Source organism: Megascapheus bottae, chromosome 8, assembly GCF_031878675.1.
Source record: "Megascapheus bottae isolate mThoBot1 chromosome 8, mThoBot2.hap1, whole genome shotgun sequence".
Classification (NCBI taxonomy): Eukaryota; Metazoa; Chordata; class Mammalia; order Rodentia; family Geomyidae; genus Megascapheus; species Megascapheus bottae.
The window spans coordinates 13,778,964-13,805,702 of record NC_143516.1 but is presented as its reverse complement, the minus strand read 5'-3'; the positions used below and the strand labels follow the sequence as shown (position 1 = coordinate 13,805,702).

The following is a 26,739-nucleotide window of genomic DNA, read 5'->3' as shown; positions in this document are numbered from 1 at the left end:
CAGGGGCTTGCCATGCTGTCTTGACTTTCAGCCCCTAAAATTAAGAGCTCTATAGGCTTTTGTTCTCTATCATATTAACTGATCTTAGACATTTCATTATGGTAGTGAAACGTTAACTCAAAGAAATATTTAGAAAAAGATATTTGACTAGATATCCAATGGCTTAGCCAAGCTAACACATAAAACAAACCCTTAGGGGGTTTTCTGATCTTGTCTTCACTTGATTGACTGATTCATCGCTAATTAAATTAGCAGGCATTAATGCTAGTTACTAAGCTCCTCAGGCAGGAAGAGTGTCAATATAGCAATATATTTTGATTCAAGTGTCAGTGAACTACCATGCTCTGCAAAAGTGTGCAATCTCAATATCGTGTCAAAGCACAGACAACAGAAAATCATTTCATAATCATAATCATAATATAAATAATTTAACCTGTTACTGAAAATTTTAGGAAATATAAAGGGATTTTGATCTGCCCTATTCATAATCCAACAGAAATTCCCACTTGTCTACAAAGCTTTACAATCTGAGATTCCAATTTCTTTATTTCTGAAATAATGGTAGACATAAATCATTTGCTCTTAGGCAACACCTCCTGCTTCTATGAAATAAAACAACAAATTTGGCTTGTATATGGAATTTGATAAGTGGCTGCTGAGTTCCTAATACCAAATATTTATTTATTATAAAGTCTAAATAATTTATCAAAATGATGAAACAATGTGTCACATATAAAAACACAAAGTATATCTAGCATAAAAAATAATTATAAGGAATACAAAAAATTCCCAACTAATACAATAAAAACTGAGTCTGCTTCCCTATGAGAGATCTGTGTGATAATAGCTATTGTCCTTGAAACAACAGCATGTTAACATTTCAAAGGTGATACTTAGTAAAATAAAAAATAATCTAGGTGTCTTCCAATTTATCAGAAGAAAATTACTTTATACAAAGGAGAGAAGGCATTTACATTGTTTTTTTAAAAAAAGGAAACTTTAAATAGGTGGCAGAATTAAGACAATATTTTATACCACTAAATATTAATGGGCTAGATTTACCCTTCTCAAACCATCAATAAACAAAAAATTACTCTCTTCGTTATTGAAAAAGCAAAACTGAATGTAGCAAATATAAACCATACCAAAAGTAAAATTGTTAGAAAATATGCATAATAAATGTATAAGTAATTTATTTTTAGTTTATTCAACATGAAATCTCTGTTTATAAAAATATATCAAGGCTTAAGATTCTCGTTGTTTTAGGGCAGGGTCGCACTATGTAATTCAGGCTGGTATTAAATGCTTCATACTTCTTGCTCAGCCTCACAAAGTGCTAGGATTACTGGTGTGGGATACTTTGACCAGGTGAGGCTTAAGATTTTAATAGCATACAAGACCAAATTTAACACAAAAAATGTTCAAAACATGATCTGATTTGAAAACGTTTGGCTATTCCACGGCAACAAACCCTCTGAGTGGACAATAAAATTGCATTTTTATGACTGAATACACAAGATTATCTTATTGACATGATCAGATTTTTTTCCAGTTCTTTTCCATGAGGAAAAGAATTTCCCTCACAAGTTCAAGAGCAACTTAGTTGCTAATGTACAACACTCATGATGATGATGATTGATTAAACATCTCTTAGAAACTTACATGTGATAATGTTTTACTTCATTTAATCCTGGAAAAATCCACACAAGGCAAGTTTTCAAAGGGAAATGAATAAATAAATGAAGAGGGGAATAAATAAATGTAGGATATCTGTATATCCTACAGATATTATTCTAAGAAAATGAAGGAAGGAGTGGGTAGGGGAGGGATGAGTGAGAATGTCCAAAAGGGTGATCAAAATGTATTGTATTCATAAACTACTTTGTTAAATAGCAACTGCTTTGTACAGCTACTTAATGATAGTAAAAAAATGGAATAATAATTGTTATTATTATTAGCTAACAAATGACACAGCAGTTAACCCCAAGCCCCACCAATAAGTAGTAAAGCTGACGTTCAAACCCCTGACAATCCAACTCAGACAACAGAATTTTAATAAATGTATTATGTAAGCAAAAATTAATTTAAAAGCATAATGAAAAAATTCTCACTTGGAACACAGGCATACATGTACTTAGAGACAATAAGCTCTGGTAGTAAAGTGTCTATTCATATTTTGAAATGGCAACCCCCCCAGGGTTATAGCATTGAGATGGAACCCTCGACATGCGCTGAGGTCCAAAGAGCAGAATCCTCATGAGTGGAATTGGTGCCCCACATAAAGAAACAGCAAGAAAAAGTTTCCTTGCCACTTCTCCCACGGGATAACATGACCAGACATGTCATCTAGGAACCAACCACCACAGAGGCCCGCAGCAGACTAGGAATCCCTTGCTACCATGCACTCCCCACTCCAAAACTGGGAAATAAATCTCAGCTGCCTGCTAGCAAGACAGTTTACAGAAGCTCATCCCGGTTTCCCAAGGAGACTGACATTCAAGCTCTGTAAGCTGCTCAACCTCGCAAGAGCCACTTGTACTCACAGCTGCGATTTATTATAATGAAAAGATACAAAGGAAAACCAGGCACAAGCTTCCAAGAGTCCCTTCCCGGAGGAACTGGACAGGATGTGCTTGGCTCCCCATCAAATTGTGTCCTCACAAGCCAGTGATGCTACAGGACGCCCACTGGAGAGACTAGCTGCCAACCATTCTTACTGGGAGTTGGTAGGTTGGTACCCTCTTCCTAGCAAGGGCCCAAATTCTGGGCAACCAGAAAGGTCAATTTTCATCAACACATTTTTTACACAGTTCAAGTGCAGTGAGCCACCTTTATTTCAAGAAAGCTGTTTTGTTGTTGTTGTTGTTGTTGTTGCTGTTTTATTCGTGTCATTGCAAATAAAGGTCTACCAGCCAAATCCCAGAAACCAGGAAAGGGCCAGAGTTGTGTGTGCATCCCTCTCTAAGAACAGTTCCCGTTATGCATAGTGAACATAATGCAGTCCTCCACCTCCGACTGTTTGGACTGACTCTATACTGGTAGTTGACAACTGTCTACTTCTCCTTTTTCTTGTCTTAAGGTTTCTTTGTGGCTTCTCCACCCGACACTGCCCACTCTATCCACTAGTTCTTACTGGAAACGTTAGCAAGCCCTCCATTGCGGCCCCTCCCTTCTCAGAGCCCCTAAGCTCCCCCCAGCTCTCCCAGCCCCCCACCCCAGTTTCTCCAGGATAGGTCAGCATGCCCACTCCACCCAGACCTCACTGCACATGCAGTGTCTCCTGCCTCCCCCCCCCCCCACAGTGGGGAGATGGCCTTGTAAGGATGACTGCATGGCCTTCTGGGATGGGTGCTTTGAGGAAATGTCACCTGTTTGGTTTCCTCTGATAAAAGCATATTCAGACTCCAGCAGTGCGGAAATCTAAAGGGGAGAAGACATGCCCCCTTCCATGGTAACTAAGCTACTACTGTGTAGCAGCTGGGATGTCATCTCCTCTCTCCAGTCCTCCAACACCACATGACAGCGACCTAAAAGTTTCCAAAGCTTTGAATAAAAGGTCTGGATTGTGAAGGTCAAGTGTGGTGGTTCATGCCTAAAATCTTAGCTACTCAGGAGGCAGAGATCAAGAGAATTGTTGTTAGAGGCCAGTCCAGCCAAAAAGATAGGGAGTCCCTATCTTAACCAATCAAAAGCTAGGTATAGTAAAGCACCTGACCTTCCAGCAATGAGGGAAGTGTAAACCAAGGAGGACTGTAGTCCAGTTCTTGCTCAGTATAAAGGTGACATCCTATCTCAAACAAGGCACAAATGACTGGGGGCAAGATGCAAATCACAAGGCCATGAGTTCAAACCTCAGTTCCACCAAAAATGGAGGAGATCAAAATTCTATATTGTATGGGGATGGGAGTTTGGCCTACTGGTAAGAATGCTTGCTAAGCATTCACAAAGACCCAGGTTTGATACCTTGATACCACATACATAAGAAAAGGCTGGAAGTGGTGCTGTGGCTCAAGTGGTAGAGTTCTAGCCTTAAGAAAACAAGGACAGTGTTCAGGCCAAGTTCAAGCCCAATGACTGGCAAAAAAAAAGTGGAAGAATTAAAGATAAAATAACCATTTTTTTAAAAATTCAATATATTGCTAAAGGTAAAATACTCTCTTGGCTCTTATGTTTACTAGACAGTTTTATGGTTATTTGTTGTTGGTGGTGGTTGTTGTCATTATAGGAAAAGCTAGAATTATTTTCCAGGCCCACTAATAAAATTAAAAAGCATTAATTTTAAAGAATTTCAATACTAGGTTGACAATGAACAGTAAAACCTGAAGTGAAATCAGATTATAAAAAAAATATGCCCATGAATTTTTTCCTCCTTTTGATTCCTTTTCTAGGCAGGAATGGAAATATTTTATGGCACTCATGCACAGGATTCATTCTCTTTAATGGTATCAGGATATATTTGCTTTGTCTTTCTGCCTTTGGCCTCTTTTCCATTCTTCAATGCGCTCCTTCTTTTCTGATAGTCTCTTAATGATTTGGTCCCATAAAAACAACTTGCCCCTCAAGTTACATGGCATTGCATAATCTTCAGACTGGGCTTTTGGGGGTCTGAGGCTAGCACAGACTTTTATGACGCTTTAGATACAGAGTATAGCTTTCTTCTTGAGATGTTCAAGTTCCTGTTCAGGACCATTTCATGGTCTCATCAGAGGACTGTCAGTCCACTTTTAAAAAAGCGAAGATTTATGGTCTCTGTCCCCAGAGTACACTGTATTCAGGCACAGCACACCCAGTTGCTAAGTGTGACTGCTTTTCTACTTTGTCCTAATGTATCTGCATGGATTCCCATCAGCTGAGTATACCAGAACACTACATTTACTTTGTCTAGGATCTGAGATAAAATCTCATTTCTGAACGTTTTCTTAGTACACCAACTATCTTTACCTTGTCTGTATTTATTGTTTGGTTGTTCCCCAAAATGGTCTTTGCATTAACAAGAAAACCCAAGACAAATACCTTTAAATAAGAAATTAATCAATAAGGAGCTGGGAGTTTGACCTAATGGTAGAGTGCTTGCCTAGCATGTACAAAGACCAAGGTTCGATTCCTTGGTACCACAAACATAGAAAAAAGCCGGAAGTGGTGCTGAGGCTCAAGTGGTAGAGCTCTAGCCTTGAGAAAGCCTCCAAGGACAGTGCTCAGGCCCTGAGCTCAAGCCCAGAACTGGCAAAAAAAATAATAAAAGGAATTAATCAACAAGATGAAATAGTTTAAGCCAAAGCAACTACTGTATGCATCTATCCAAGCATGCAGTTATGATTTACCCTCTCCTTATTTTGCAATTTAATTATAGATATGTTCCATTAAATGGCTGACCTGTTCCGTACTCTATAGTATTATTTAAATTTATGGGCTTCTTATTTTTAATGAAGATCTGTCATTTGGGTTCATCATTTACAATACAATAGATGACTTTTGCTTCTCAAGTCATTACTTCTCCTCATTACTATTACCAGAACTCAGCAACATTTCTAAAGTTATTTATTCTTGGTTTTATTTCTAAAAGCAAAAAAATCCAAACAGATGTCTTTCTTATTCCTTTAATTTAAAAATACAACCAAACAGTCTTATCCCAGTCTTATTTAGTAATGGCATGTTTCACTGAATTTCAGATGAATGTTATGCTGTTTTCATTAAAATTCAATTCATCATTAAGCAATAAAAAATTCTACTCGAGGATGACACATGCCTTAATAAGCTATTTTACAAACTTAAATATGTGAAAAATACACTTTGCCTTTAAAAAGGCAAAAAATAGTAGTGAAAATCCATAACAGCTTTCTAATTTCAAAATCCAAGAGTGGCTTTGATGTTTAATTAAATTGCTGCCAACTTAGTTTCTTAAATTGTTATTTTAATTGTACAAATTCACAGGGTACAATATGGTAATTTGATACATGCATACACTGTGTAGTGATCAAATCAAGAGTTATTTCTATCTCCTTAAAATGTTTTAACACAAAACAATCACACATATTGATAGACTCCAGCATGATATTTCAATACTTATCCACAATAAATAGAGGGTAATTGGGACCAGGAGTTTGGCCTAGTGGTAGAGTGCTTGCCTAGCATGCAGGAAGACCCAGGTTCGATTCCTCGGTACCACATACATACACAGAAAAGCCAGAAGTGGTGCTGTGGCTCAAGAGGTATAGCACTAGCCTTGAGAAAGCCCAAGGACAGTGCTCAGGCCCTGAGTTTGAGCTCCAGGACTGGCACCAAAAAAAGACTATAATAAATACAGGGCAATTGACATATCTATTTTTTTTTTTTTTTTTGCCGGTCCTGGGCTTGAGCTCAGGGCCTGAGCACTGTCCTTGGACTTTCTCAAGGCTAGAGCTCTACCACTTGAGCCTCAGCACCACTTCCGACTTTTTTGTATGTATGTGGTACCGAGGAATCGAACCTGGGTCTTCATGCATGCTAGGCAAGCACTTTAACCACTAGGCCAAACTCCCGGCCCCCGACATATCTATTTTCTTGTTATTGCTTTGTGTCTAGAGCCTTTGTATACCTCTTTCTCATTATTGCTAAAATGTATCATAGGTTATCATAAACTCTAGATGCACACAAACACACACACGTGCATAAGTCACACACACCATTTTGTAGAAGACTACAACTTACTCCTCCTGTGACCGTTTGCTCCTTGTTATCTAATCTCCCTCTAACCCTCCTCCCCTGACCTTTCTTAGACTGTCATCATGTTATACCTTCCAATTGATTTTTTTCTTTTTGTTAACACCCACACATGAGAGAGAACATGTGGGATTTGTCTTTCTGCATCTGACTATTTGACTTAGTTTAACATCCTCTGCTTTCATCTGCTTTGCTGACAGGATACTATGCCTTTTATGGCATGCAATATTCCCCTGTGCAGAAATGAGCTCCAGCTGAGGCTCAAAACACAATCTCAGCAACGCTGCACCCTAACTGATGGCAAATTCAGGGTCACCTGTTGGTCTGGCAAGTGGATTAGACAACTTTGTATATCATTTTTTTTGCATTTTTTATTGTAATTAGTAAAAGGGTTACATGACATTTGCCAGATAGAAGGTGCATTAATTCACGTACATTGATACCCTTTCACATGTCTTAGTACCCATTTCCCTCCCCCCCCACACCCGTCTTGGTTTTCCCCCCTTCCCTATCAAATTTCAAATAACCAAATACAAATAAATTCAATATATCAGATAACAAAGTGAGATACTATAACAATATGAGATAACCAAGGGACAGCAAAGGAGATGAGAGACAACATAGTACATTAAGGACAACAATCATTCGTTATATGGCTTTTGTTTCAATATCCTGGAGGTCCTTTCAATTAGCTTCATACTATATGTATCAAGATTGTATATCATTTTTAATCTCCATTTTCCTGTTTTGTTTAGAAATATTTGTTTCTAGGTTTAAACCCATTGTTTGGTTCATAAAAACACAAGTCATATTTCATGCCTCTCTTCTTCATATTTTGTTTCCACTCAATCAACCAGGATAAAGCCAAATACGAATATGTCAGAAAAATGTGTTCAAGAAGAATACTAATTCCCTAATATTTTGATGAAGCTGCATTTACTTTCTCTCCCACTGATCAAACTGTATTAATTATAGTTCTACTCAAAGTAATACATTTTTCAAAAACACAAAAATACATCTCTGCCTATGGCATAAACACTGAATGTTCTGTAGTAAATAATATGTAAGTGACAATTGAAATGTTGGCAATTAGACTTAAATTTCAAAGTGTTAAAATATGAACATTTTTATCTAGTAAATGAAATTTAAATTCTATAAACTTGGAATGTGTCAAAAGTAAAACAAGAGTAAAGTGAAAGTAAATGTAGAACAACATGGAGACATAAAAAGCCTACTCTTACAAAATAAGAAATCTCAAGATACTGTCAAAAATTGATGGAACACAGAATATAATTTTATGAAGGTAAGTAATAAAAATTTTTGTACCATCTGGTAGAGATTGAAACAGATAGGAAGGACAAATAGTTGAAGTTCTCACATGTCTTATAGAGGGCAGTCAATAGCTAATCTTACATTAATATATTAACAAGTGAATTAGCAACATCTTATTTCAGATTCCAGGAAAGCCAAGCATAAAGTAATATAAAATAATTACATCTGATGAGTAGGAATGAAGGAAGTGCCATAAGCTCTATTTTCCATCTAGTATCCTCTTTGATATCTTGATTATGGTATACATTGCTTAAATGAACAAATACATACAAACATTAATAAATGATAAAGGAAATAACCACACCTGAATCATATGGCTTGCTTTCCACACAGTCAGTTGAATAAATTCTTGTAAGGATACACCAATTCGTATTTTATTGTTGGTCAGTACCATACTTGATACAAATGCTCATTTGGAATACTTTCAGTGCATTTTCATTTTTTAATTTTTATTTATTTTTTTTCCAGTCCCATGACTTAGAGCTCAGGGCCTAAGTACTGTCTTTGGACTTTCTCAAGGCTAGAGCTCTACCACTTGAGCCACGGCACCATTTCTGGCTTTTTCTAGGTATGGGGTACTGAGGAATCGAACCCAAGTCTTTGTGCTCGCTAGGCAGGCACTCTACCCGTAGGCCAAATTCCCAACTATTTTTTATATATTTTTATTGTAATTAATAAAAGGGTTACATGATATTTTCCAGATAGAAGGTGCATTAATTCACATACATTGATACCCTTTCACATGTCATGGTCCCCATTTCCCTCCCCCCCACACCCCTCATCTTGTTTTCCCCCCTCCCTATCCAATTTCAAATAACCAAATACAAATATATCCAGTATATCAGATAACAAAGTGAAATACTGTAACAATATAAGATAACCAAGGGACAGCAAAAGAGATGAGAGATAACAGTACATTAAGGACAACAATCATTCATTATATGGCTTTTGTTTCAATATCCTGGAGGTCCCTATGAAGCTAATTGAAAGGACTCCCAACTATTTTTAATTCACTCTATCAAAATAGATTAGTGGTTACTACTCTGTCAAAAAATTGGATAGGGAAGGGGGGAAAACCCAGATAGGGGGATGAGGAGAGAGGGTAATGGGGACCAAGACATGTGAAAGTGTATCAATGTATGCGAATTAATGCACCTTCTATCTGGCAAATATCATGTAACCCTTTTATTAATTACAATAAAAAATATTTAAAAAAAGAAAAAAAGCAAAAAAAAAGAACATACATATCTAATGCACAGAATCTAATTTTTAAAGCATTTTCCACAGCTAGAACCAAAGAGCTTACACCCTGACTCACGGTCTTGTCTCCTCAAATCACTGAAGAGCTGTAGAGCCTCCCTCCCCCAAAAGGAGCCACTGTCATTTTCAACACAGTAGATATTCCCTTGTCCTAATGTTACCTCTTGTTCTACTTTTAACTTATCACCATGGCGCTATTTTTACCTTGAATAGTGCATGGCATGGTGGCCCGCGATATTAAAATAGAAGTCTGTAGTGTGTTTCATCTCATCAGTGTGCCCAGTAGCCTCAATCCAGTGTCCTATTGGAAGACAATAAACACCATCCACCACGTTGTCTTCATTGTAAATACAGCATCGGTCATGATGAGGCCCATTGCCTGGGACAAGAAGAAAGGACACACAGGACAGTTAGGTGAACAGTCCACCCCAACAACCCGCAGGTGTCTCACACAAAATAAACAGTCAGATGAAAATCAATGCAGAGCCACTGAGTCTACACATTTCCAGATAAACATAAATAGCTGAGAGGGAGAACAGCAGGAATTTGCAAACAGTCACTTAAGAAAATCAGAGGATTCTGTGGTCCCTTAGAGTACATACACCCTTTAAGAAAAAAAAAAAAAAAGGATTAACTCCTTCAGAATTTCATGGTACTTTTCTATGCCTTAAGAGCCCAGCAGGTAAAATATGGCTTATTATCACTTATAAATAAACTAAACCCTTACTAGATTTTCTAAGGCCACCAAATAAGCACAGAGTGAGTAGTGAGTTGTTTTCCATAGCCACCTACTTTTCAAGCACCTAGTAGTTTCATGCTCCTCTCTGCCTGTATCACATATATAAAAACATGGCATCTTCCTTCCAGGGCCGGGGAGAAAAAGAGACAGAGACAGAACAATATGTCTCTAAAACATTACTTACCTACTTTGTTCTGCCCTGAATCAACAACACTAGATACTATGCTCTGAACATTCATGTCATAGCCTCCTGCCCCACCCCAAAAATATATATGCTGAAATCCAAACCCCTAAGGCTACAGCACTAAGTAGAACCTTTGGGAGACAACTGGGGCATGGCAGGAGAAGGCTTCACAAGGGGGCTACTTTAAAAGAGGTACACAGATACTGCGTGGTCCCTTCTCCCATAAACAGATACAAGAGGCACCATCTCTGAGCCACAGTGTGCCTTCACTAGATATGGAAGCTGCTAGAGCCTTGAGCTTGGATCCCTGTATTCACAATTACAACATATTTCTATTGCTTTTAAGTTAAATATATAACACACAATAAAAAAAAAACAAAGGTAGAGGGAAATGGTAGAGGAGAGTAGGAAGGGTTAGGGAAGGGAGAAGAGATTGAAAAGAAAAATGCTTCATTTGCAGGGCGCTCTCTCAGGGAGAGTGTCCAGGCCAGTGTTCAAGCTCCATGACTCTCCCCCCCAAAAAAATCCTTCATTAATATGAAGTTGATCATTCATTATTTTTTAGTAAAACTTATGTGAAGCCGGGAATGGTGGCTCACACCTGTAATCCTAGCTACTCAGCAGACTAAGATCTAAGGATCACAGTTCAAGCCAGCCCGGACAACAAAGTCCATGAGACTTTATCTCCAATTAACCACTAGAAAATACAAAGTGGCTCAAGGGGTAGGGCAGTAGCCTTGAGATGAAAAGCTCAGGGACAGCACCCAGGCCCAGAGTTCAAGCTCCACAACGAAGAAAAAAAACTTATGTGATTATTTTGTTGCAAATTATTCTTTTCCTTAAATCATGCACCTGTCATGTAATATAAAAAAACTATATAAGCAAAATAAATGTCATACTGGTTTATAGGAATTAATTTGTTATGACTACAAAAACTAAATAAATTATTTGCTAGGTGCTCATTCTTACAAAGTAGCTTAAAGCTCCATAATATAAAATCTAAGGGGAAAAAAAAAACCTCTAAATTATTAGGTGGTTCTCTGGAAAATAACCCCCTTTCCATCAGCTGGAAATCACAATGACTCATTTAATAAATCATTACTAATCTTCCTAGATTAGACACCTCTATTCCCTTAATGGCTGCACTGCCTCTCCATTAACCTTGATATTTAATAGATGATAGCAACACACCTGATATTTATGTTCAATAGAACTAGTAGCAAGAATATAGATGCATGTTGATGTCAATGGCATTTAATAGAAAAATACTGTAAATTACATAAGTTTATTCTTTTATAAAATCTTTTGGTAGTCATGAGGATTTAAATATTTGTTATAAGAGCGGTTTTAAAATTCTTTAGTACTTTAAGCCAGTATAGCCAAACATTTTGAAAAAGACTCTGGTTCCAAAGTGGGATCAATTGGTTGAAAAATAACGAGACAGGAAAAGGAGTCTACTTAGTAAACTACTATGTGATCATTAGTAGAAGAGGAGGAAAATTCGCAGGTGGAAATGGAAGGTAGATTCAGAAGGGGAAGGGTACAGGACTCGGTTAGTAAAAAAAAAAAAAGAACTTGGAGAAAAAATAAAGTTCAATAATCATAATAAAATAGAGAAAATGAAAAGGAAAAGGGATTAATAAGAATTCCCAAACTTCTAGTGAATATACCTTCAATGTAGAGTGGGGGCCATCTACTAAGATGCAAAATCTGAAAGAAACTGGGTTTAGAATGTTGAGTTACAAGTGCTAACTTTGTTTATTTTTAGATATACAAAAGAAGATGTCAAATTGAGCTGGAGTTAATGGTTTGGCACTCAGATCAGAAGAAACCTGAGCTAAAAATACAATTATGAGTCATCTGAGATTGAATGACATTTGAGATAAGGACACGGATGAATCATAAAGAAAAGCAATATGAAGGAAGGAAGGGAGGGAGGAAGGGAGAACGGGAGGGAGGGAGAGAAGGAAGGACGTTGAAATATGGGATATCTGAGCCTTTTTTGTGTATTTGTACTTGAGAATTTACCTCTAGTCACAAGTGAGCCATAGAGTGGAGAACCATTTGGTTTTAGTTGATAGAATGTCAGGTTAGTGGACACATGCTCTATATGTCATAGGCCTAGACTCAGTTGTCCTCGTTAATAATGAAACTTAGGCTTATTCATATGAGATGGTGGTTCAGCAGCCATCGAGACACACTGGTCCTCTCAGAGGTAAGTTTGAGGTGACGTAAAGAGCAGTAGGAATAAGTACCTTTCAGGTTTGGATTCACTTACAGTTATGCCTCCAGAGAAGGACTTCAAAAGACAACTCCTCAAGAAACCTGGATCAGGTGTAGCATAGAATTTTAAGAAAATATTTTTAACCACTTCCAAGCTACACAAAACAGTACATATTACAAGGGAAAATGTCCATGAGTAAAGAAAGACATGAGGACAGTACAGACATTTATCAAGCTAAGTTAAAGAAATGTGCTAAGAAGGGGCCGGGAGTTTGGCCTAGTGGTAGAGTGCTTGCCTAGCCTGCACAAAGACCCGGGTTCCATTCCTCAGTACTACATACATAGCAAAAAGCTGGAAGTGGTGCTGAGGCTCAAGTGGTAGAGCTCTAGCCTTGAGAAAGTCCAAGGACAGTGCTCAGGCCCTGAGCTCAAGCCCAGGACTGGCAAAAAAAAAAAAAATAGATAAAAGACAGCAATGTGCTAAGGGAATAACAAGGAACTTGGAGAAAAAATAAACTTCAGTAATTCTTTCCTGAAGAGAATTAGCAGAGGTTGTAAATAGTCTTCACCTCAAATGTTGTTTTCAATGTATGGTGGCTAAAAATGCTATGTCAAAGGGCATGCTAAGGGGCAACTGGATCTCTGGGAAAGAAAATCTTGATGTTCTTCTTGGATAAAGAAGACTGAAAATGGAGTTCATTGAAGAAAGATGCATGAATGCCTGAGAATAGGGGCACAGATCCTAAGCTGTGATTAACAGTGATGTCTACTTCAGGCACATAACAAATAGTGCAACAATGTATGAATGGTTTCTGTTTAGGGTAGAACATGGATAAGAACAAATTTAGGTGAAGGTTGTGACCACCCTGGAACTCCAGGGTGCTCCTGTGACAAGTCCATGCCCTTCACTGGATTCCATGCTTCGAAAAGTACAGGACTTCTATTCCCTTCTTTAATCATTATTTAAAGAAGTCATATAGGCTAATCACCTTCCGGTCCCAGTTACAAAATAACTGAGACAGTTAATGTATAAAGAGAAAACAAGGTCCAGGAGTGTGGCCCAGTGGTAGAGTGCTTGCCTAGCATGCACAAAGACCTGGGTTCAATCCCTGGGAACCACAAACATAGGAAAAAAGCTGGAAGTGGTGCTGTGACTCAAGTGGTAGAGCTCTAGTCTTGAGAAAAATCCAAGGACAGTGCTCAGGCCCCTCATTCAAGCCCCATAACTAGGAAATAAAAAAGAGAAAAGACAGGCTTTGGGGGTTCCAGCCCAAGATGAGTGAATGAATCCATTGCTTTGGGCGAAGGAAGAGATTGTATGACTCAGCTCATAAGCCAGGAAGCAAACAATGAGAGTTAGAACAAGATCCCAGTCTCACAACATTGCACTGACGCCTCAGGGCTTGAGGGTTCCTGTGAGACCCCCCCTAAAGATTTTCCCCACCTCACAATGCCTCCTTGAGGACTGGTGCTTTACTACAAGGACCTATAAGGCATAGTCAAGATCGAATATCCCTTCAATTAAGATTTCCTACAATGTGGCCTGAATAGCTTAATAAAATGTTCCCTTAAACTGATCAAGTTCTTCTGTGAAAAAAATATCTTTCATGGCATCGGTTTCTTTCTTGTCAAAATATTTTATGAATATTTTATATGCAATGGATGTGAATATCATATAGGCCTCAACCTAATTATGGGAAGTAAACCAGAACTGTATATCTCATTGAAAGAGGCGATGAGAGAGTCAAACAAAATTTCAAAGACTAAATGTTCCTGAAAATGATAAGTCAAATTGTTTGAACTCCTTTTACTGAGATGTTATAGGCTGTGTTAAGTTCTTACTTAACATATTAATTGGGGAGACAGAGTCGGGTAACATTTCAGTAATGATGTATTGCCTGTGTGAAGGTGATCAGTAAGATGATACCACTTCATGATGAGGTAGCCCTCTTGGCTTCTGTGCTGACACTCCATGATGGTCAAATAAATTACTGCTGGGCACTGGTGGCTCAAATCTGTAACCCAGAAGGCTTAGAGCTGAGCCAACCTGAGCAGGAAAGTCCATGAGACTGTTATCTCCAATTAACCACCAGAAAACCAGAAGTGGGGTTGTGGCTTAAAGTGATAAGAGCACTGGCCTTGACTGAAAGAGCTCAGGGACAGCACCCAGGCACTGGATTAAAGTCCCACAATGAGAGAGACAGAGAGACAGACAGACAGAGACAAAGAGAGAGAGAGAGAGGCAGAGAGAGACAGAGAGACAGAGACAGAGACAGAAGACAGACAGAAATAGAGAGAAGGAGGGAGGGAGGAAGGAAGGAAAGGAGACAGAGGGAGAAGAGGGAAAAGGAGAGGGAGAGGGAGAGGGAGGGAGGGAGGGAGAGAGAGAAGGGGGTGGAGAGAGGCCGCTGGACACAGAGGATTACGCCTATAATCCTAGCTACTCAGGAGGCTGACATATGAGGATCCCAGTTCAAAACCAGCCTAGGCACTAAAGTCCATGAGACTCTTTAACCACTACAAAATGGGAAGTGGTGCTGTAGATCCAAGGGTAGAGTGGTAGCCTTAAGCTGAAGAGCTCAGGAATAACGCCCAGGCCCAGAGTTCAAGCCCCATGATCAACCAGAGAGAGAGAGAGAGAGAGAGACAGACAGACAGACAGACACAGAGACAGAGAGAGCAGAAAAGCAGGGAGGGAGGGAGGGAGGGAGGGAAGGGAAGGGAAGGGAAGGGAATTATCTAAGGCATATTTCTCAGAAGGACAAATCTCATGACCATATCCTGGAATTTGCTGTAAATGTAAAGCACATGCATGTAAGAAACAACTCAAGGATTTGTTCCTCTATGCACTGTATCTGGTTTTAAGAAAAAAAATATTTGAGTAATGTCAACTTAAACCAGTATGTTTGTGTCACAGAATGAGGAAGGGAAGTCAGACAGCCTCGGAGCAGTCCAGACCAAGTTCCCTGTCATGCTGAGCTATGCCGTCCTCCAGGTCTGGACTTGGGTGTTTGCCAGGCCTTGTCACACCTCATATTCCGAGGCTGACCCTACCCACCAGACATCCTGTGTGGAGTGCTTGTCATAAGAAGGAAGAAGGCCAGGCCACCTGTGTATGCCCCACTATATGAGAACAGCGAATGCTCTCCTGGAATTCTCACCCAAAAGAACACCCAGCTCTTGGCCGGGAGTTTGGCCTAGTGGTAGAGTGCTTGCCTAGCATGCATGAAGACCCGGGTTCGATTCCTCGGTACCACATACATAGAAAAAAGCCGGAAGTGGTGCTGAGGCTCAAGTGGTAGAGCTCTAGCCTTGAGAAAGCCTCCAAGGACAGTGCTCAGGCCCTGAGCTCAAGCCCAGGACTGGCAAGAAAAAAAAAAATACCCAGCTCTTGCCACCTAGATATCGGGAGATCAATTGCTAGCCAAGCGGAATAAAGAAACTGCTTAGAGTTAAAATGATTGATCGGGCCACTGATGGGACAAATGGGTGTTCTGCTAGTTGAGAACACCGAGGAACAAATTGCTACTTAGGCCACTGATGACAATGGATAGGCTGGAAAACATCATCTTTCTCCATTACAAAAACGTTTAGGGCATAAATCATATTCCTGAGGGATTACAACGCCGAGCCTGACTTCATTCCAAGAACCCAATGTATCACATCTTTAATTGGATAGGATTAATCAACCATAAAAGCTAAATTAATCAACCATACAAGAAGCAGTGTTGTAATATACTGTTTAAAACATTGAAAGCCTGGGGAGTGTGGTTCAAGTGGATGAGTACCTGCCTAGCAAGCCTGAGGCCCAAGGACCAAACAAAACAACGAAAACCCTCTTAAGACTTGCAAAGACAGAAGGAAAGAGAAACAGGAAATCTGGCTCTACTTCCTGAAGGTGTTTTTATTATAGCCTCCTTGTTATACTGAGCTACCTCCTCTTCCTGATACAAGCCTTAAACCGCCCTCCCCACAACCTCTCTGAGAGCTCCAGTGTGTTAGCACACTATCTCTACTTGCCTCCAACTTTCTCTTGGCCTGCCCTCACCCAACTTCCTCCTTCCCTGCTCACTCATGAGAGACTGCCAACAGCTGCCCTCAGCACACCACCAAGCGACCTTAACTGCTAATATTAATCTCTCTCTCTCTCTCTCTCTCTCTCTCTCTCTCTCTCTCTCTCTCTCTCTCTCTCTCTCTCTCTCTCTCTCCCTCCATCCCTCCCTCCCTCTCTCTCTCTCCCCCCTCTGCCCCTCTCCCCCATCTACTACCATGTAATGCAGGTGACCACCCTCTGTTGAAGGTCTCTTCTGGAAGGCAGTGGATTATAGCAGGCACATGCACAGCCCCAGAATTCAGACTCGAAGTCCAATCCATGTTACACAGTCATAGCTTCTCATGTGTGGGGATACCATGGCACGATATGTGCATGTAACCTAAGCCAAGTTCCTGGACACTTTAAACCACCTCTAGGTCACATATACTGCCTAATGTGATGTGCGGACTATATAGTTGTACTATATCATTTAGGGAGTTACATTTCTTAAACAGTCTGTATACATTCAGTACAGATGCAACTCTTCTTTTTTTTTCCCAAATAGTTTTGATCCAAGGCTGATTGAATTCACAGATGTAGAATTCACACATGCAGAAGGCTGACTGTATTACTTGCAGTTTGTACACAGGAATGAGAACAATCACTTAGGCAACCTGTGGCTGTTTTCATGTTTTTGGAAAAAAACAAGGCTAACAGTAGGATCTATTTCATAGAGTTGTGGGAGAATTCAATTCGATAATCTATTTCAAAAGATTTAACACAGGGACTATCACAGTTGGTGCTGAGTAACTCAATGACTCAAGTACTATGCCTGCCTTACATTTTGCAATCTTTGTAATCTGTGTGCAAAACAGATGCGCTGATGCATAAAACAGCTGCAACATTAAAACATGCTCAAATAGTTTTAACTAAGTTTTGTTCAAGCTGATATAATAACCTTAATCATGTGGATCATGTATTCCCAATGTAAGATTTCTGATTTTCCCATCACTCACCTGGTTTCGGACTCTGACCAATCCTTTCCTAAACCATGCACACTTTCCCCTGTGAAACTCCAAAATATTTCCCCTTCTCTTTGACAACCATAATCTTGTTTCCTATTTACCTGAAATAACTTGTTAATTATTCTTCTAGGTTTAGTCATTGGGATATATTTTGAATGCTGCTTCTCTCAATCAAGATACCAACTCTCCCTCATTCCAATTCCCCTCTTTGGAAAATTAGCAATTCTGCTTCCTGAGTCTTCGGTGCACATGTTGCACAGTCCAGCTGCTCAAGTTGCAATAAATCATCCTCACTAATTAATTAACCAGCCTGTGTCCTTTTCTAATTTGTATACAAAAACGAAAGTCATGACACTTCTCAAATACCCTTTGTTGAAACTAAGATACTCTCACAATGTAAGATCCTCCTGAACAAATTGGATTGATATCATATCAGGTAAGATTTCAGACCCAGTTTTTAAACCTGTAGCAGAAATAAGAAAAGATGGTGAACCATCAGAGGTTTTCACTTTATGTAGTTCCTAAGTACCTGAGTAAGTCAGGAACTTGAATCATCTTCGTCAAAAAAAAAAAAAAAAAAACTTGTTTTAAATACGCAGGCTAATACAATCCAAAACTTATCATCATTTTAGACATTTTAAGTCAGGAAACATGGCTTATGACTTCAACTTGGAAAGCATGAAATTGTCAGCACTGTATCAATTTACTATAAGATGTTTTAAGATAAAATAACTTTTTGCCTCCCTTAAAATATTTTTAAAAGTCTACTTAACACACAGCAATTAAAATTCCTACCAAGTTTTAGTCATTTCAAAATAAAGATGTCCTATGTATTTGAGTCTAGTTTAATAAACAATTTAAAATAGCCTAATTTTTCAAAACATAATTTCACTTCTACAGGATATGGTTCCTAGGGTAGCTTAAAAATGACTTAGATTATTCCTTTACAACTGTACACTAGTGATCCACTACACAACTGAATAATTCTGACTTTCTTTGAAACAGGACAAGAACATGCTACCTTGCGCTGAAGTTTAGTATCAGTGGGAGTCAGCAAGGTATTTGCACTGTTGAATTCATTTTGTAGAGAAATTCTGTAAGATTCTAACAATGTGTCAGAATCAGGATAAAGCATTTCTTAAAGCATCATCATCAAAAGATTCAGAATTACAATAATATGATGGCTTTATAGCACACGGAAGGCTAGTATGTAGGAGGCATAGTCTAAAATGCCCACATGAGTTTATTGAAAAATTAATTGTTAAGCACTCATAAAGAGCAGTGCTATGCTTTAACTAATTTCACACTTCTATATCAAAAATCACAGAAAAGTAATTAACAGACCTCATTTAAAAAAATATGGAGAAGTTCTAGAATTGCTGTTTTAAGATTGTCCTCACATTAAAATGTTTTTAAGTAAATGAGAATTTTTTTAGAATTGTTTGCATGTGGGATGAGGAAGGAGAGAGGGGTGGAAAGAGAGTGTTCCACATGTAAAATATTGAATTCTTTCCTGAGATCGCAAACCCATTGTAAAAATAGTAAAATGACATGCTGCCACCTAGTGGAACTAAAATGTAGAGACATTTTCATATTTGAAACATTACAAATTTCCTATCACTTTTAAGTAGAATAACAGAACTGACTAATTTTCAAAGTGCTTTCAAACATATTATTCCTTTAAAAATCCAGTTGAATATACAGAAGTGTTAATACTTCTTTTCTGAGTCTAGAGATATGGATCAAATGACATGATGGAGTCCTATGACTAATAGCAAAGAAACACCAGTTCACATCACATGACCCTTCTCAGTTTCCCATGACACCTCTGTTCCTATCCAAACATAGCATTTCACAGGGGATCAACTGAGACTCTGACGTAACCACAATGTCTCAAACACAGTCAAGTAGCCTGGGAAACACAGCCGAAAACCACTACCTTATTACCATGAAAATCTTGATAGTCTGGGGTTTTGTTCTCTAAAATTCACATGGGATTTGTGTCCTATTCAATAGGACACACATGTGTGTTTTCATTGTCACGTTTTCTTTTTTCAAATGCCTTTCCAAAAGTTGATGTTCTTATACAATTCTTTATGATTATCTCATTTGATAAACTCCATGACACAGGCGTACAATGAAGAAGAGGAGATAGAGGGTAGAAATATATTCAGCTTTTGGGCAATATAATGTTGAAATAAATATTCTTCTTATGAGATATTTTACTTTACAGAGGAAATGTGAAAAAACATCAAAAACTAATAAACATAAACCAACCAGTAATGAAATATTCAATATTTATATATAAAATGTTTTAATTCCATTGATAATATTCTATATTAACTTCACTTTTTTCATATTATTCTGAACTAATGCATGTTAAAGTAATGACCTAAGCCAATGTATTCTCACACAAAACTCAGAATTACCTTTACCAAGGCCAATATTCAAATACTACCAAATCTAGAATGACAACAGTGTAACCCTAAATCTACTTTTCCATGTATGAGAGTCTACATGATTTCAATTCTAGAATTGTGCTAAATAGTTGCAGCACCCATCAAATAGATCTCTACTGATTGAAATCAATGGAGATGGGAAGAGGTTGTTATTTTGCAACAGGAAATTAGCTTTTCCTTAAGGTACAAATACTTCCTGAAATCTACAATTACAATATTCAGAAACATTAGCAATAACTGATAAAACTATGGTAATTCTCTTCTATAGTTTGGGTTTTATTGTTTGTTTGAGTAGAGCTTCATATTTGCTAGACACCTTAGATATGCTCCAGTCCTTTATGTTTCAATTTTTTTTTTGTGGGTCATGGGGTTTGAACTCAGCCTGGGCACTGATCCTGAGCTCTTTAGCTCAAGGTTACCACCCTACCCTTGAGCCAAGCCCTACTTCCCATTTTCTAGGGGTTAATTGGAGATAAGAGTTTCAGGTCCTTTTGTGCCTGGATTTGAACCATGATCCTCTGATCTCAGCTTCCTGAGTAGCTAGGATTACACGCATGAACCACTACGCCCGGCTGTTTTGATTATTTTTAAGAGTCTCACACACTTGCTGAGTGTCAGCTTTGTATCCTGAAATATCCACCCACTCTCCCTACCACATATGAGCCATCATGGCTGGTTGGCCTAATAATTCTCTCTTCTTGGAGAAGCAGTATGGAGCCTTTGAAACTAAACAAAGAAGACAGTTTCTTATAAATCCTTCTAGTTCTCTTTGGTTTTCGCTAGACAAAATTCAAGGTAATATATTATCCTGAATACACACATATTTCTGTCTATACAAAGATATGTAACATATTCAGATGTGTGTAAAAATGCTTTAAAAATAAACAATGAGAAATTCTTTGTCACAAAAGTATAATGAAAAGACAAGTTACACACACACAGCCCCTATGCTCACAGAATGGCAGAAATATATATATAATAAATATACAAATAGCGTGCTTGATTTTCCTTCAAAATGCTGTAATGTTTCAACCACCTAAGATCTACTGTTTTCATTATTCTTGGCAGTCAGGACCCTAATTTTGTTCAAGAAGCAAAGTTTTGAGTAACATGTGTAGTGGAAATTGCCAAGCACAATACTTTTGGGCAGTTCAATACATAAAAGGAAGAGGAGTACTTATATTTTTCTTCTCCGGATTAAACCATATACGCATGAGTGCTCTATGGGGAAGTCTGGCTGAGTGGATGCACACAGACTGAGAAAATGAAGCCCAGGTGATGGAGAGAGCAAAAGCTACAGAGTAAATATGAGAAAATAAAAATTGTCTAAATTCCCACCTTTTGTAGGTGGTAGGACTTCATTCTTTTCTTAGACTGATTCACATTCAGTTTCTATTACTAAAGAATCCATGCCACTATCACCAATATGATTTGGGGCTGTACTTCTAGGTGTGAGAAAAGCAAACAGGTGTATGAAAAAAGTGAGGTAATTAGGGAAGGATGGGGTGTGGCTGCAGGGATAGGACACCTGCTTAGTAGGTCTTAAGTTCAATCCTCATTACTGCCCAAAGCAAGGAGACCTACAAATAAACATACATCAGACTAGAGAAGACAGAGTCTGTGGAAAGATTTCCCACCTCCTTCCTCTACATAAGCCTTCCCCAAGGGCCACGAAAAGTCAGTATGCTCCCCAGCCAGGGGGAAAGGCCCTACTGTGGTCAAGGGAGTTGGAGATGATAGCTGCAGTCAACTCTGAGATGTCTGCTTAAGTCTCTTCATAATGTCTATTTATGATATATGTATATATCCACATACATACATATATATACAACACAACACGTGTATACATGTAAAATAAAAGGCAAATAAATATCTCAGAAATGTATACAAACACAATGAATGAGAAATAAGAGAGAAAAGCTTAAAGGCATTCCACATATAAGCAGAAAGTATAACATATACTAACATATACCCAAAAGGTGGGGGGAGACAACAGAGAAAGAAAAGAAATAATCAAAGAAATGATGAAAGCTTCAGCTAAAGGAAATAACTCCTGGAATTAAAAGACACAAGTGAGTGTCAGTAACACTAACTAATGATTGTGAGATGCATCCTTCTAAGATAAGGGAAAAAAATATGAAAGCTTCTAAAGAGAGAGGCAGAGCATGACAGAACAAGTTGACCACCAAGAAGAGGCTTAGTTTGACATTAGAATTACCAGCCACAATGAATACTTGTCAGTACTGAGGCAAAGCCAATGTAACAGGGAAAGTACTCTGAGATGAGTGCACAATACACTCCATAAAGGACTGACCAATCCTGAGGGCAGCACAAAGCCACTGAAGACTTCTAGGGACTCAGGTACCACCTTTCATTTCTTAAAAGTTATTTGAGAATACAATCAACAAAATGAGGTTCTCAGCAATTCAACAACCTATACTCAACACAACACAATGCATACAGGTATTCGATTTTTCTTTAAAAGAAAATCTCCCATGGTCTTCATAGCTATGCTCAGGAAGATACAGATCAATGAAACACAGGAGAAGAATTCCAACTCAACCCCAAACTGTCTTCAAGAGCTGAGCAACTTCACCTCTGCAAATAGAGCAATGAAGCAGGAAATGTTGCAAGTTCCCTGTAATTCTTTGGTTAAAGTAATTTACAGAAAGTTGAGGATGAAGTTGTAGAAAAACATGTTAGTCCAAGTAGGAAGTAAAGTCTGCTCTCATTTTATGTAAAAGGCCTGCTTTATAGAGACGAAATGGGAGGGTTTTTACCCCTCCCCTTTCAATGATGGTTTCTGTATCATAGATTTGTATTTCTCCTTCTTTAATTTAATTTTACAATTTGGTTTCTGGTACAATAATAAGAGCCAGCTCTATGGAACACATAACACATTCATCCTTTTTAAATTAGTATATGTCCTATCTGAGTAAACCAAGTTCATTCATTAAGCAGTTTAATCTTTGCAGTGATGGCAGTTATTTTTATTATCTCTTATTTGGGGCAATTTTCTTCATACGAGAACTACATTAATGATTTTTCTACATAATAGAATATCAACAGTCATCTATATTTATGTAATTTAAAATAAGAATACCAAAATCAAGAGGGAGGAGAGGGTGAGCTAAAGCAGAGCTCCTCACATTTCTAACCGGGGTTAATTTTGTGTGTATCCACTAGATGTCAATAGATACTGCCTAATTGCAATTTTCTTTAAGTTACATAGAACTTACATGTAACTATCTAAACACAAAGTGAGTACATCAAGAAAAAGCAATATAAGCAAATTACTAGAGCTTTAGGAGGAGATAGCCGGGCACCCTGGAGGCTGAAATCTGAGGATCAAGGTTCAAAGCCAGTCTGGGCACAAAAGGTCCTGAGACTCTTATCTCCAATTAACCTCTAGAAAACGGGAAGTGGGGCTTGGCTCAAGGGTAGAGAGGTAGCCTTGCAAGCCTCATGACAAAAAAAAAAAAAGAGAGAGAGAGAGGGCCTGGGTAAAGTAACATTTTTATAAAAATGAGCAAGTCGCATTTGATTATGAAAAACAATTCTGTGCTACCAATAAGTATGACACCTGGAATGAAAATGATAATAAATACCAAGACAAAACCCAGTTGGGTCCAAAAAGAGAAACCAAGACCAGGCTGGAACATATTGCAGCGCACTCCTTCATTTTTGTGAATTCTTTACGGGTCTACACAGTCGTCCATTTTCCTCTCATATGAACTTCTCAGGAGACACTCATGCTTTCAGCTGCATTGAATCACAACCCTAGTCTCCTATCTTTTCCAACTTACACACTGAGCCACGATGCATGGCTATCGCTTCGTCAGGGTCTTATCTGGCTACATATCTGGACCTATCAATCTCACTTCACAGGATCTATCCAACAGAACACTCTCAAATGCGCAAAGACAATGCGACACTGCGGGACTTCCAATCTAGCCAGCACCACTCAAAACCCCGGACACCTGGAAACACCCAACTCCCTTCTGATCCTTCAAGTCCCCTGGCCACGCTGAGGCAGAATCTTTCCTTTTTTTTTTTTTTTCCTTTTCCATATAAAAGGAAAGCGCTTGTCGTGACACTGCAAGGCATCCACAATGCAAGATTCTGCATGACATATTGTACAGTTTGGGGTGGGGAAGGCAGCTTGTGCAGGCAGCGTGTGCGAAGCGTGGAGGGAGACACTGCTTGTAGATTCGTATGTCTTTACAACCAGTGTTACTACTTTCCTATTCTTAAGAAATCAGCGCATGTGTCTATTCTTCCATTGCTAGGAAAACATTTTCCCCCTGTCAATAATCGAAGAAGAAGAACATCTATACACTAAGTGGACAATGAAGTCTGGGGCTTGCAACGATTTTCAGAATAAGATTCTGGGGAACCTGGGTGAATGAAGGGCTCCAAGAATCTAGGGGACACTGTGGGGGGGCGGGCACCCCCGGAGCGGGAAGGGGGGGATACAGGGATGGGGCGGGGATTACAGGCAAAGGGACCGCGAGGCCAGCGGAGTGTGTGTCGGGGGGAGACAGGGGGTGACCAAGGGAAGCGACCCGCGATTCAGGCCCGGCAGCCACAATGGCGCCCAGGAAACTCGGTGGGTGCAGAGATGGGGCGGCGGGGAGGGCAAGGGGAGTGACCCGCGACGCGAGGGCGCAGCGACGCCTCGGCGGGGAGACCGAGGCTCGGCCGCGGCCGGCGTCCCGGGCCCGCGCGGCCCAGGCGGGGCGGACTGGAGGGCGGCTCGGGGCGGCGCCGGGCCCGTACCTTCCCAGGCGAGCTCTCCTCCCGGCTCGCGCTTCAAGAACTTGTACCAGAAGGTGTCCACGCGGCCCGGCTCCGCCCGCTCCGGCGCCCCCTCCTCGGGCGCGGGCCGCAGCTCCACCTCCCCGAGCCACAGGCCCGGCTCCGGCAGCGCCAGCGCCCCCGCGCCCGCCGCCGTGCCCGCCGGCCTCATGCGCACCGCGCCGCGCGGCTCCCAGCACCCCAACTCGGCCCGCGACCCCACGATCAGCAGCTCCGGCCCGGCGCCAGCCACGGCGGGCGGCACCACCACCCCGAAGCGGAACCGCATGGCGGTAGGCGGCGGCCGGCGGCGACGGCGGGGCCACCGCGCGCGGCGTCCCCGAGGCCGGGCCACTAGGCCCGGGCGCCGGGCGGCCGCGGCGATTGGATGGCGGCGGCGGCGGAGGAGGAGGCGGAGGCCGGGGCGACTGCGGGGACGCGGGCGGCTCCGCGCCTTTTTGGGGTGGCATCACGCGGGCCCGGAGCGCAGGCCACGGCCAGTCGCGGCGTGAGGCTGCGGGAAGTGGTCAGCGGTGCCACCCGTGGCCTCTGGTCGCATCACAGCCTCGCGGGAGGTTGGTTTCCACGGGGACTTAGCGACGGAGAGAGGCAGAGAGAGATCGAGGGGGGGGTGGGGAGGGAGAGAGAGAAATTCCTGACTCCGAGATTGGCCAGGAGCTGTGGAAGGGCAGAGAGGAGGAAATGGCTTCTACACTGCGCCTCCGAACGGTGGGACGTGGGGAAGACTCCAGAGCAGGTGTTTCTGAACTTGGGAGTAGAGAGGGATCCCCCAACTCTGAAGGGTGTGTGGCCAGCACCCAGGGCTCGCCCCACGCCTGTCCACACCCCGCTCCCTCCAGCCCCGCACCTGGAAAAACCCTTTGCTCAGTGCGTAAACCAGAATTGGAGTGAGTATTGCACACATGTCCCCACCTCAACACAGGCCGACGACGACGCATTCGTTGTTTATCAACCCAGAATTAACGACTTTCATGCGTTTTCATGGCATAAACATAAGGCCTGTTGTTTAGGTTTTATTTCTAGTACAAAACACAACTTTCGCAACGTCTTCAAGTCAGCTAACGGGGTTGTAGTTCATTTGGCCTAAGGAAAAGTTGTTCGTGTCAATGTGAAGGGCTCTTCAATTTGTCGCTGCTATAGAAGACCATCTTTTAACACCATACCCGTCTACTGAGAATTAAACTCACAGAAAAATGCCTGTTGGTTAGTATTTGAAAGCCTATGCATGTCGAAGGGGAAACATAAAATCTTGAGTATGCAGAAAATCATAAGACAAAAAGTACCAAAAATGCAAACTGCCCAATAGTTAGTAAACCAGTCGCACATCTCTCCCTGAAGGTTGATAGTCAAAGTTTAATTGGTTGCTAAGCTTAAAGATAAACATCAGGGAAAAATGTGAACCCAGCAAGGCTGGTCAAACACAGCTGATTCCAAGCAGATGCGAAGTCACAATGGCAGGCAAGTCGGCTTAAAGCTGCTGTTACAAAACAGTGATTTTTAGGTACATAGTAGTCCTTTGGCTGTGCCCAGGGGACTATTGGTCTATAGTGGGATTCAAACTTCAGTGAGTCTCCTCATTTTTTGAGGAACCCCAAAGCTCACTGTTCAGACTTCGTTGTGTTCTGTGGTGTGGCCTGAATCATGTATTTCACACAGGGCATTTTTTCCACAGGCTCTCTATCATTAAAAAAAAAAATTAAATAATTTTAACTCTTGGAAGAAGTTAAGCTCCTTTGAACCACTAAACAAACTATAGGAAACCCTTATTTAATGGTGTGATCTGAAATAGGGTGCAAAGTTGGTGGTTACAATGTGTACCAAGAAAACTGCCACTGGAAAGAAGAATGCCAAAGACGAAACGATGCCTTCCATAGCTTTGATCATATCTGACCAATCAGTCTTTGGCTTTATTGACAGTCATTGCTGCTGGCCTCTTATGTGCCAGGCACACAGTTCACATACTTTTA

General features: G+C 40.3%; 1 protein-coding gene across 1 annotated transcript in view; it reads right to left on the bottom strand.

Moving 5' to 3' along the window:
• The window catches only part of Epm2a (EPM2A glucan phosphatase, laforin), a 46,779-nt gene extending 21,676 nt beyond the window's left edge, over nucleotides 1-25,103 (bottom strand). The window contains exons 1-2 of the mRNA XM_090338003.1: nucleotides 24,734-25,103; nucleotides 9,496-9,670 (exon numbers count right to left, since the gene is read on the bottom strand). Coding sequence (XP_090194129.1) covers nucleotides 9,496-9,670; nucleotides 24,734-25,040 — 482 coding nt within the window. The 5' untranslated portion in view covers nucleotides 25,041-25,103. The remainder of the gene's footprint in view (nucleotides 1-9,495; nucleotides 9,671-24,733) is intronic.
• Between the last annotated feature and the right edge of the window lie 1,636 nt (nucleotides 25,104-26,739).